Below are 12849 nucleotides of genomic sequence, written 5' to 3'. Positions count from 1 at the left end.
TACCCTGATAATTAACTTGTATAATTAAGTTGGTGTCTAACTCCCAGTCCACCATACCATGAGAATGGGCTGTTTGAACAGCTTCTGTTGTTGCGAAATTGAGTTTGCAGTGAGTGATTTCAATTAAGCCATGACAGACTTAGACTTATCTTGCGTAATTGTGTCTGTCTTTTTCTGCAGCTGAATGGAAAAAGTTTTTGAAGTGGGTGACTGAAATGCTTGTGATTGAAAGGTGGTCATGGGGTTTGTGGGGTTTGTGCAAGTCGTTGACTTGCGTCATCATGAGGAACCTTGCCTAGACCTAAAAAAAAAATCAGCCTGTGCCCACATTCTGGAAACTATAGTTTTTTGGTCTAGTGGTATGCATGCTTGACACTGAAATGCAAATTACTGACAACTAAGGTTTGATATCAAACACAGGCATTCTCTCTTTGACCAAGAAAATGAGCAATTGTGGCCATCCTTATTTTACTACCACTGAGCAGGAAGAGGAAGCCAAGCAAGCTGCTAGCATTGTGACACACCCATTTCAACTTCCACTATCTCTATCAGCACACAACACTGTAGGTCATATGTGAGGGGGTTGAGTGTTCCTCTTGTGTCTGCATCAGTTACTCAGACACAGACACCAGCAGCTAGAGGTCATGGAGCCAAAACAGATCAAAGAGGGATATCTGGTCAAAAAGGTAAGCGGGATAAAGGAAAATATCTTCCTGTCAAATAACACTGATTAGTGTATGTCTTTGTGTTTAACTTGGGCCAGACTTTAATATTGTAAATGTGCTGTTGACAGTTTAGCTACTATGCGATAGATTATCTCACATTTGAGAGGGTTAGGGGCAAGATCCTTCCATGGAGATGGTGACAAGATTTGGCAACATCAAGACAGCTGGCAATATGTTTGACCAGTTACATGTCCAACTTGAGCTGTCAGTCAAGTGCTTTAAATTAAACTGAAGGTTAGTATAGTAGTTTTAGGACTATTTCCATTTGGCCTTGAGACTTGTTCGCTTTGCTCAATTTAGACATTTAGAGACTGAGAGCAGATATCAACAAAACTGGTTCACCCACAAACCTCATTATCTGAAAATAACTTTTTATTTCTCATGGCCTGACAAATGACTAACACAGATGATGGGTCTCGTCAAAACAGACAGACTCTTAGTCTGTGGTCAGATGACGACGGATAACCCATAATCTCACTGGATTAATCCAAATCTAATTTTATCTATTGAATAGAAGATGATGCAATAATCTTCCCATAAATCTTACAGGTATAATACACCTCTTCAGAATTGCATAGCTTACAAAGGTTTTTATTATTCTCGTCAATACCAATGACCGCACCGAATATATTATTTAAAAAAGTATACTTGGTCATAACAGACTTTATATGGGTAAAATAAAGCTCATGGAATAAAACGGAAGGTTTTACATCTTCCTAAGTCTGAGGGTGCTTTTCAACCTTTCAGACTTTGAATTCTATCTACTTCGCCACCCAGGGTGAAGGAACAAGGGGTACATACTGAAGATGCGCATGCTCTTCCCCATGATCTTTTCAACATGAACAACTTCATAGTTAAGAACACTATGGAAGAAAATGAAATGTATTGTACAAGAACCAAAAACATTACCATAACGAACAATCCTTGGATACCTTTTCAGAATTCACCGATAAATTGGACCACAGGAAAGACTAAAGGCATAGAAACCGTAAATGTCTTGGTAACAGGAAATGCACGTATTTCCATGACAAAATTAAAATGCAATTTTGGACTGACCAATGTAGATATTTTTAAATACATGCAACTTCAAAGTTTTACATCAATTTCGATTTAAAATCTTTTGGACATCAGAGAAATCTTGAGGGAATCGTATTTGAGTCAGAAAAGGGTATTCATATGATAGGTGAGATATACAAAACCTTGCAGAGAGCATATTCAACTGACAGTCTCTTAGAAAAATAAATATCTATTGGAACCAAGACTTAAACATAACTGATATTGGCACAAGATGGAGGGAATGTTGGACCATAACTAACAAAATGACAGTTAACTAAAATATATGCTTAATCCAGTATCAACAAATGTATAGAATACATTACACAAGAGACAACGTTCACAAATTTTACAGCACAATGGCAGAGTCTTGTCTTAAGTGTAAAATGAACAATGACTCAATAATCCATGCCTTCTGGGAATGCTATGGGCGGAGTTAGAAAGTTGGCTTTATTAAAATGTAAATCCTTCATCATTAACACAAATGCTTTATTATCTAAATGTTGAAAGTGTTTGGGCGACAGAGAGAAACAAAATGGAGCAGTTTGAGGCCATGTGGCAGAGAGTAATGCGGGCGCTGGAGATTGGGATGTGAGCATGTGGGTCTGGGCAGGGGTCTTGATGTGGATGTTTGTAAGGCTCTTTATGTTGTCATTTGTATGTGTATGTTTTGTTTTGTTTGTCATTCTTACAAAAGAAAAATGAATAGAACATGATTTTGTCATGTCACATACTATACTGTTTTTCACATATAAACTTTTGCCTGAGCTATATTCTTATGCGCTCCAATATTTATCAGTTGTTCAGTATCATTGGAACGTATTCTTAGAACTATAAGTAGTGCCTGTGATAGCTCTGTGGTGAACTCTCTATGGTGAACAACAACAATCAATAAAGGGAAGGGAAACTGCAACAACAACATTTCACATAAAACTAAGTATTTGTATGGATGAATATGTTATTTTTGGTGTGTATTACTTTTCTTAAGATTTGTTCTCAAGTAACATGCCTCTTTGTGAGGATGTATTAGGCAACATTCGCTCAATCACTTCCCATAAATCTGTATGCTGAACAGCATTTCTTATAGGAAAAAAAAGTCATGTGCAGCAGATTCTTAATTTGCATTTATGGAGTAGGGGAAGTTGGGATTGAAAACAAAACACTGCTAGAGGCAGTTGCGTTCAAATGCAGAGGTTAATATGTGTTGTTTTATGTATTCCCTCGTCCCAGCCCTCAATATTTGATACATGCATTGTGTAAATGAAATACATTTTATGCCCAGCATTCAGGCAAGTCAATTTGGAAGAAAGTCCATTTGGTAACACTTCACATGATGTTTCTATTATACCTGTTTAATAACAATGTCATCTTCTCTAACGTGTTTCTAACTGCATTGTATTTGTTCTGTAGTAACAGAATACCTGTGGAATAGGGACTGATTGATTGAGAGTATCAACATATACATTTATTTCTGTATTGTTCAGGGCACAGTGTTGAATTCGTGGAAGGTGGTGTGGGTGGTGTTGTCTGATGATGGTGTGGAGTTCTTCAAGAGAAAGGCAGACAGTGCCCCCAAAGGAATGATCCCACTGAAGGGAGCTGTTCTGACCAGCCCCTGTCAGGACTTCAGCAAGAGGGCGGTACGGACACTACTAAATACAAGTACAAGTGTCTATCATTACTGTAATGCTCCAAACAGTCTAGTTCCTGATCTGACCTCACAATTTTGGCAACATACAAAATTAAAGTACAATGAAAAACATTCACCCCCCCCCCCCCCTCATTGGAACGTATTCTTAGAACTATAAGTAGTGCCTGTGATAGCTCTGTGGTGAACTCTCTATGGTGAACAACAACAATCAATAAAGGGAAGGGAAACTGCAACAACAACATTTCACATAAAACTAAGTATTTGTATGGATGAATATGTTATTTTTGGTGTGTATTACTTTTCTTAAGATTTGTTCTCAAGTAACATGCCTCTTTGTGAGGATGTATTAGGCAACATTCGCTCAATCACTTCCCATAAATCTGTATGCTGAACAGCATTTCTTATAGGAAAAAAAAGTCATGTGCAGCAGATTCTTAATTTGCATTTATGGAGTAGGGGAAGTTGGGATTGAAAACAAAACACTGCTAGAGGCAGTTGCGTTCAAATGCAGAGGTTAATATGTGTTGTTTTATGTATTCCCTCGTCCCAGCCCTCAATATTTGATACATGCATTGTGTAAATGAAATACATTTTATGCCCAGCATTCAGGCAAGTCAATTTGGAAGAAAGTCCATTTGGTAACACTTCACATGATGTTTCTATTATACCTGTTTAATAACAATGTCATCTTCTCTAACGTGTTTCTAACTGCATTGTATTTGTTCTGTAGTAACAGAATACCTGTGGAATAGGGACTGATTGATTGAGAGTATCAACATATACATTTATTTCTGTATTGTTCAGGGCACAGTGTTGAATTCGTGGAAGGTGGTGTGGGTGGTGTTGTCTGATGATGGTGTGGAGTTCTTCAAGAGAAAGGCAGACAGTGCCCCCAAAGGAATGATCCCACTGAAGGGAGCTGTTCTGACCAGCCCCTGTCAGGACTTCAGCAAGAGGGCGGTACGGACACTACTAAATACAAGTACAAGTGTCTATCATTACTGTAATGCTCCAAACAGTCTAGTTCCTGATCTGACCTCACAATTTTGGCAACATACAAAATTAAAGTACAATGAAAAACATTCACCCCCCCCCCCCCCCCCCCCCCCCCCCCCCCCCCCCATACATAAAACATGTAATATAACATTGCCCTTTTCTTTAAGCTGGTTTTTAAGCTCAGCACGGCCAAGAACCAGGATCATTTCTTCCAGGCCACCCACCTGGAGGAGAGAGAGTCCTGGGTGAAGGACATCAAGAGGGCCATCACCTGTCTGCAGGGGGGCGTAAAGTTTGCCAGGAAGTCGACACGGAGGTCCGTTCGCCTCCCTGATACCATCAACCTCAGGTAGGACCTCTGACTTGTCTTACTTACCACCTATGAGCCACAATACGCTTGCAGGAGCTACATTCATGTCTTCGGAACTATAGCCATCATTCACTTGATAACTTTCTAAGTATTGTCTGCTTTGTTGTCTGCCTTTTCTCAGTGAGCTGTGTATTCTAATGAGAGACCAGGAGAATGGGGTCAAAGAGCAGAAGCTGGAAAAGGAGAAGAGAGTCTACAATCACTGCTTCACAGGTGCAGTAATACATATAGGGACTTGGGTGACAGTGGATTTCCTTTTAATTTGTATTTATCCAGGTCAGACTAAAGGGAGCCTTATTGAGCCATTGAGTCTCACTCACTGTGTCACATTGCGATAGATCCTACCAGCTTTGATTATCTTCTTCATGCAGGTGGTACGGTGGTGGACTGGCTGATCTCTAAGGACAAGGCCAGGAACAGGCCTGAGGCTCTGATGTTGGCTACTGGACTCCTGAACGAAGGATTCTTACAGCCCGCAGGGGACGTGTCCAAACAGGGGGTCGAGGGAGGGGCAGTGTCCACCGTCCTCGATGAGCCAAATGCACTCTACTACTTTGTGAGTGAATGGACTGATTGTTTTTGTTAGTCATGTAGCTGTCAGTGTCTATATATTCTTCCATATTTGCTAGAAGATTTGAAGATATGGTGGTCATTGCTAGAAGACCACACAGATTAGGCGATGTTTGAACATTTCTGTCGTTATAAACGTACGTATATAAAAGCTATAATGTATTCTAAGTGAGGACGAGAGGAGACGATGAGATGAGATAATCCTGTATCCTAATGTTTCTTTACATTGTATGGTGTGTTGCAGGCCGACAGTGGGTTCTTCTGTGAAGGCTACTCCAGTGATGAAGACGTGATTGTGAAGGAGGAGTTCAGGGGTAACATCGTAAAACAGGGCTGCTTACTCAAACAGGTTAGACTGACAACACTGTGTAAATCTATATTAAATATTTAGTTGATGAACTAATGTGATTATTACCGGATCAGATATTTTGGGATGTACTGAATGATGCTGTATTACATACTTAAGTTAATTAAATGGATCACAAAATATTATTGTCAGTAAGCATCACTTTCATTTTCAGAATTACAGCTAAGTTCTCTCTTTCACAAGAGATTGAAACATGCATACACTCTTCGAAAAAAAAGGTGCTTCATCGGCTGTCCCCAGAGTTGGTAGAAAGTGAGAGGGCTGTAGGCGGTCTATAAATGGGGCCTTTCGATGAGGGAGGAAGTGAAATTTCCCCACAGCACCATGTCTGTGGTCGGTGCTGTTTTCACAACTGATAGTGATCAGAATCAGAAGAGCAGACTGCCCGTCATGCTCTCTTTTTTCACCCTAGGGACATCGGAGGAAAAACTGGAAGGTGCGGAAATTCATCCTCCGGAACGATCCTGCTTATATTCACTATTACGACCCCACCAAGGTACAGGATTAGAGAGTGGAACCTCAACCAAAATTAGTTTCAATTTCGATATTACTTTTCAAGAACATAACATGAAAAACATCTTTCTCTATCTTTACTTCGCTCTTTTCCAATGTCCATAATGTTTCCCCTTCCTGTCTTTGTCTCTTGCTAATCTGCTCTTTATTTCCCCTCAATCCCTATTTCTCTCCCTTCCCCACCCTCACTCTCAATGTAGGGTGATGAGTACCCTCTGGGCTCTATCCACCTGCGAGGGTCTGTGATCACAGCGGTGGAGTTTGTTCCTGATGGTGAGTTACACTGAACCAAGTCCCACTCTAGCTCAGTGTGACTAGGCCTATGAAGTGTAATTGCCATTTCCTGCCAGCAATTCTCTTTTAATTTGTTCTTCAAAACATTTTTCTTCTTCATCTTTTCTCGACTCAGCCAAGAGGTATGATGTTGATGGGAATCTCTTTGAGATCATCACTTCAGACGAGACACACTATTTTCTCCAAGCGGCTACATCTGAGGAGAGGAAGGAGTGGATCAAAGCCATCCACACTGTGTCAAAAACCGGAAAATAATCACAACAGGAACCATAGCTACTCTTAACACCTCACATGAAGGGATATGGAATATGGACGGACATGTTCAAAACATTGTTGCAGAGCCAGAAGGAATCCGAACCGATCTGATCTGAATGATCCTAAACTCTGCTTTTAAGGTTATTTCAAGAGTTTTAGGTTTGATATTGTATTTATGTTGAGGGATTATGAATTTTCTCTTCACATAGATCAAATGCTCCCTCACTTGCTTTTGAACATTCAACATAATGTGGAGGCACTCTCACCTTTAGATATATTTATCACAGGCAGGCTGTGAAGAAGCGTGCAATGATCTCTGTGTAAAAGGTAAAAAGGTGTGAAGTTCTGTAATGGCTTCTGGTGTGGCCTTCTGCTTTTCCTTCCAGCTTCCTGACAGAAATCGTTGTCTTACATCAGATAGCTTGTCGATTTTGCCTGCACCGGTTGAGGGACGAGTGTCACGGAGGTTTGAAGCCATCTGACTTGAGACAATAGTGAAAAATAGGACAGTTCGAAGAATCTCAACATTCCAGCCAGTTCCTATGACCAAACAAACACTTATCATATCCTGCAAATAATTTCCGAACTCTGAGGACCCGTCACTGTGGTTTTCATGATGTTTCTAACTCATATCACTTGATGTACACATGGTCTCTGCACTGGCTGGATGTGGCTGTGTACTATCTCCATTGTCTGTCAAAAAGCCATTACGATTCTTTGTTCCACAGTATTACACATGTTAAATAAAGATCTACTCTTTGTCTCCACCTTCCGATTACTATCAAAAAGTTAATGTCCAAAAAATAAAGTACTGGTTGTAAAAATCAAGAACTGTGTGCCTCTATTATTTGTCATGCGCCTTTGGTTTTTGACTCTCATGTTTATCAACTCCACCCGGGCATTATGGTATCATGGAAGATGAATTGACTTTCACGAAAAAGCAGCACGTCAAACCTCACCTCAGCTAAAGACCACTTCTCCAACCATTTGTATTATTTAAACTCGACCTACTCTCCTACACAAACTATTCTTCATACAGTTGACCAGGATTTAGTGCTCAGCGATGAGTGATTTTTGAGGTTGGTTCGATTATTAAAAAATAATCACGTTTTTTATTTCAGTTTCTATTATTTGGGTTGAATGCTGTAACACAGAATAAAACAATTAATTCAAGTTTCATGATGGTAGTGACTGCCCATTGCTGCTTATCACTTAACAATCATTTATTCACATTACTTTACTTTAATAAAATATTTCAGTTGTTGTATATATTACATTTGCTTTATTTGATGACTATTATTTAATTCCAAGTCATCACTCATCTCTATAGAGCTGCTGCCTGTGCTGTGTGACAAAATCACTATTTTGTAGTTCTTCAAAATAATTAAGGCATACTTTTATGACTGCCGAGTACCAGCTATTAATCACTTAAATCATGTATTTTCAGGTAGAGATACCTCCTGAAGCAACCTCGGCTCTCTGTATCCCCTCATGATCTTGCATGCTTCTGCCTTTTCCTTAGCAGGCTTAAAAAGAAACACACTGGACCAGGAGATGCGGAATTGTATTATGGTAATTGTAGTTAATTACAACGTTGTGTACACTAAACTGTAGAATATTGGCCTGTTGGAAACTACAACTCCCTACTACATATCACATTTCCGGCTGGATCTGATTTATATCTAGAGAAATGTGTGCGTTGAGCTCAGAAAAAAAATGAACAAAATGGAATTCAAATAATTGAACCAGAAGGTCAATTAGTTGTTTAAAACATTTTAAATAACAGAAGTTACCAGAACACCTGAAGTTTGTCTGCGTTTTTTGGGGATGAACACAGGAGGGCACTATATGTCAAAATATGTCACTTTAAACTGTTCTCACCAGCATATCACCTGGTCTCGTGGCACGCACACTGTTATCACTGACACTGGTTAATACAGTCCACTTTGAAAGGTAATGGGATTGCCTAAAATTTGGAAAACACATGTAAATGAAAAAGGTCAGCAGGACGCTGATTAGTCTCACTGGTTAACGTATTTAGTCAATATTCCAGGAAAGGAAAACACCCATTGGGATAATAATTAATAACCAGATTGATACCCTGTGTTGACATTACTCTACTAACAATGATGTGTTATAGATCAGCACACGGCTGATCTTACTCATGCTACATAGCATAAACACAGCTGATGATTAGAATGAGTAACAGTGAAGGGCTAGAAGGAAAAAAACTAGTATTAAAGGATGGACACACCAACACCTGCATACACATTGACCTGTTAAGGGTCAGTGGTTCTGCTCTGATCATTTCATTTCTAGACTCCAGACAGGAGACTAGTGATCTTTAACTGAGCCACCTTCTCACACTTTCCTTATTCAAAGCGAGTAGTCATGTGTCCAGTCTTCTTTTCACTCACCGTTAACAGCGCTAAGCCCCTCTGTCTAGGGCTAAAGGATGCAGATGCTAAGAGCTGATCCGTGTACTTGTGTGTCCATTCATTCATCTGGGCTCTGAGGCAAAAAGCTGTCTGCATGCCAAACCCCTGACTGTTAGCTTGTGTGTAACAGTCAACTGACTGAGTACCACAGGAGGTTGGTGGCACCTTACTTTGGGAGAACCGGCTGGTGGTAATAACTGGATATGGTATCAAATACAATGGTATCAAATACATCAAAAACATGGTTTCCAGGTGTTTGATGATATTCCATTTGCTCCGTTCCAGACATTATTATGAGCTGTTCTCCCCTCAACAGCCTCCACTGCTGAGTACACTCCTGTCCAATTAGACCCACTCTAACTCCATCACCAGGTTAAGCTGATGGCCTGAATGGTAAACTGCCATGCAGTATCTGGACATACTCAGTGATGTGGCTAAGATGTAAAGCTTGTTACTTTGTCACGTTCTGACCTCTATTTCCTTTGTTTTGCATTTATTTAGTATGGTCAGGGCGTGAGTTGGGTGGGCAGTCTATGTTTGTTTTTCTATGTTTTGGGGCAGTTCTATGTTTTCGGCCTAGTATGGTTCTCAATCAGAGGCAGGTGTCATTAGTTGTCTCTGATTGAGAATCATACTTAGGTAGCCTGGGTTTCACTGTTTGTTTGTGGGTGATTGTTCCTGTCTTTGTGTAGTGTTCACCAGATAGGCTGTATTAGGTTTCACGTTCCGTTTGTTGTTTTCGTATTCATTTAGTTATTTCATGTATCGTCATTTATTTCATTAAAGAACATGAGTAACCACCACGCTGCATTTCGGTCCTCTCCTTCTACAAACGAAGAACGCCGTTACATACTTATTATTTTTCTTTGGATGTTATCAGCATCCAGGTTGAGCCTTGCTACCGTACCAGCAGAAACATGGAGCACTCCTTGACAGTAAGTTATTAAGTCATTTTTTCCCCCTTACATTGCATGATACCATTACAAGAGCTACAGAGCCTTCTGAAAGCATTCACACCACTTGACTTTTTCACATTTTGTTGTGTTACAGCCTGCATTTAAAAGTGATTAAATAGAGATGTGTATAAGCCAGCGACTCTAACAATACCCCATAATGTCAAAGTGGAATATTTTATTTTGAAAACAATTCAAATTCATTAAAAATAAAAAGCGGAAATGTCTTGAGTCAATAAGAATTCAACCCTTTGTTATGGCAAGCCTAAATAAGTTCAGGAGAAAAAATGTGCTTAACAAAACACATAAGTTGCATTGTAGGCTCTAACCTAATGTACAGCTGTATGTCGGAAGTTTACATACACCCTAGTCAAATACATTTAAACTTTTTCACAATTCCTGTCATACGCTCAGGAAGGAGACACGTTCTGTCTCCTAGAGATAAACGTACTTGGTGCAAAAAGTGCAAATCAATTGCAGAACATCAGCAAAGGAACTTGTGAAGATGCTGGAGGAAAGAGGTACAAAGATATCTATATCCACAGTAAAATGAGTCCTATATCGACATAACCTGAAAGGCCACTCAGCAAGGAAGAAGCCACTGCTCATAAACCGCCATAAAAAAGCCAGAATATGGTTTGCAACTGCACATGGGGACAAAGATCGTACTTTTTGGAGAAATGTCCTCTGGTTTGATGAAACAAAAATAGAACTGTTTGGCCATAATGACCATCGTTATGTTTGGAGGATAAAGGGTGAGGCTTGCAAGGCGAAGAACACCATCCCAACCGTGAAGCACGGGGGTGGCAGCATCATGTTGTGGGGGACTTTGCTGCAGGAGGGACTGGTGCACTTCACAGAATAGATGGTATTATGAGGATGGAAAATTATGTGGATATACTGAAGCAACATCTCAAGACATCGTCAGGAAGTTCAAGCTTGATTGCAAATGGGTCTTCCAAATGGACAATGACCCCAAGCATACTTCCAAAGTTGTGGCAAAATGGCTTAAGGACAACAATGTCAAGCTATTGGAGTGGCCATCACAAAGCCCTGACCTCAATTCTATAGAACATTTGAGGGCAGAACTGAAAAAAGTGTGCGCGAGCAAGGAGGCCTACAAACCGGACTCAGTTACACCAGCTCTGTTAGGAGGAATGGGCCAAAATTCAAGCAACTTATTGTGGGAAGCTTGTGGAAGGCTACGTGAAACGTTTGACCTAAGTTAAACAATTTAAACAGCAATGCTACCAAATACTAATTGAGTGTATGTAAACTTGGGAATTCCCACTGGGAATGTGATGAAAGAAATAAAAGCTGAAATAAACCATTCACTCTACTATTATTCTGGCATTTCACATTCTTAAAATAAAGTGGTGATCCTAACTGACCTAAAACAGGGAATTTTTATTTGGATGACAGTTTTTTCCAATCGCTAACACACTAAAATGACATGAACAGCACAATTATTTAAACTGACACACAGAGAGCAAAACCTCTTCTCAAGTCTCCAAAAGTCTAAACACATTTTCTGCTTTACACACATTTTGCAATTCAAAATGGCACTTTTTAAATGCATTGCACATGGTTCTCTGCATAAGACACAACAATCTGACATAAAGTCACATGTTTGCCATTTCAAAACACTGCCATTCAAAATTACACTACATGAGCTAATTGGCCAATACATGTGCCACCTGGCCTGGCCAAACACCTCAATGGTTAATTGTTACCACTTCAATCAGGAAGTAAGCGCTATGAAAAGACCACAGGTGAGCACCTTTTGTTTTACAACAACAATGGAAGCTGTTGCAGAGAGAGGAAGAGGAAGAGGGAGGGTGAGAATGAGAGGGGGAGGAAGAGTGAGAGGTATGGGTAGAGCTGGTAGAGGAGTTCATGGCCAAAGAAGACAAAATCTTTCAAATGAAATCAGAGCAACCTTAGTTGATCATGTCATCAACCATGGGCTGACATTGCGAGAGGCTGGACAGAGAGTGCAGCCCAACTTGAGCCGTGTTACTGTCGTGTGCGTCATCCGGACATTTAGACTGGAGTACAGGTATGTAACCAACATTTCTTTCACACTATGTAGTACACCCCATGTTATAGTGTATCAGTTAGGTGACACCTGTTTACTTCATGAATGGCTGATGTCATACACTAACTGCACAAATTTCCTGTACAATTTACTCTACTGTGGGGGAAATATCTTTAGGCTGCATTGTCCAAGCCCTATATTTTTGTTTTTTTGTTTTTCTAAAGGACTGAGAGACGCAACCATGGTAGAGGAAGGGGCCAAATGTTCACCGGGGTACAGGAAGCTAACATTGTAAACTTGGTTTTGGAAAATAATGAAATCAGATTATGAGAAATTCAAAGCCACATCATCCAAGACAACACCATATTCAACAACATTCAACAAGTCAGTCTGTCCACATTGGCTCGCATTCTCACGCGAAACCAAATCAGAATGAAACAACTTTATAAGGTGCCGTTTGAGAGAAACTCTCAAAGAAACAAAGAGGTCAGACGAGCATATGTGGATGTAAGTACAATATTGACTGCAGTACACTACACGCAACATTGTTTCCCAGTGTACCCAGTGTACTGCTTTTGTTCTTTGTTTTCAGGGAGTACTGGAAATGGATGCTCATGCAATCCCAC

At 40.1% G+C, this 12849-nt stretch overlaps 1 protein-coding gene across 2 annotated transcripts; it reads left to right on the top strand.

Annotated features, from left to right (window-relative positions):
• Window positions 1–553: 553 nt before the first annotated feature.
• LOC139411612 (pleckstrin) lies at window positions 554–8068 on the top strand. 2 transcript variants are annotated; one of them, XM_071158197.1, is made up of 9 exons: window positions 554–686; window positions 4234–4389; window positions 4593–4774; window positions 4917–5008; window positions 5167–5351; window positions 5610–5714; window positions 6145–6228; window positions 6446–6518; window positions 6655–8068. In XM_071158197.1, the coding sequence occupies exons 1-9, from the start codon at window positions 645–647 to the stop codon at window positions 6792–6794; spliced, it is 1059 nt and encodes a 352-aa protein (XP_071014298.1). In that variant the 5' UTR covers window positions 554–644; the 3' UTR covers window positions 6795–8068. The 2 variants fall into 2 exon arrangements, with proteins under 2 accessions (XP_071014298.1, XP_071014307.1); XM_071158206.1 differs by lacking the exon at window positions 4234–4389 and adding an exon at window positions 3263–3418 and having other exon boundaries at window positions 557–686; window positions 6655–8059.
• Window positions 8069–12849: the final 4781 nt, after the last annotated feature.

The sequence above is a fragment of the Oncorhynchus clarkii genome, chromosome 1, assembly GCF_045791955.1.
Source record: "Oncorhynchus clarkii lewisi isolate Uvic-CL-2024 chromosome 1, UVic_Ocla_1.0, whole genome shotgun sequence".
Lineage (NCBI taxonomy): Eukaryota > Metazoa > Chordata > Actinopteri > Salmoniformes > Salmonidae > Oncorhynchus > Oncorhynchus clarkii.
This window is presented reverse-complemented; position numbering and strand designations above follow the sequence as displayed.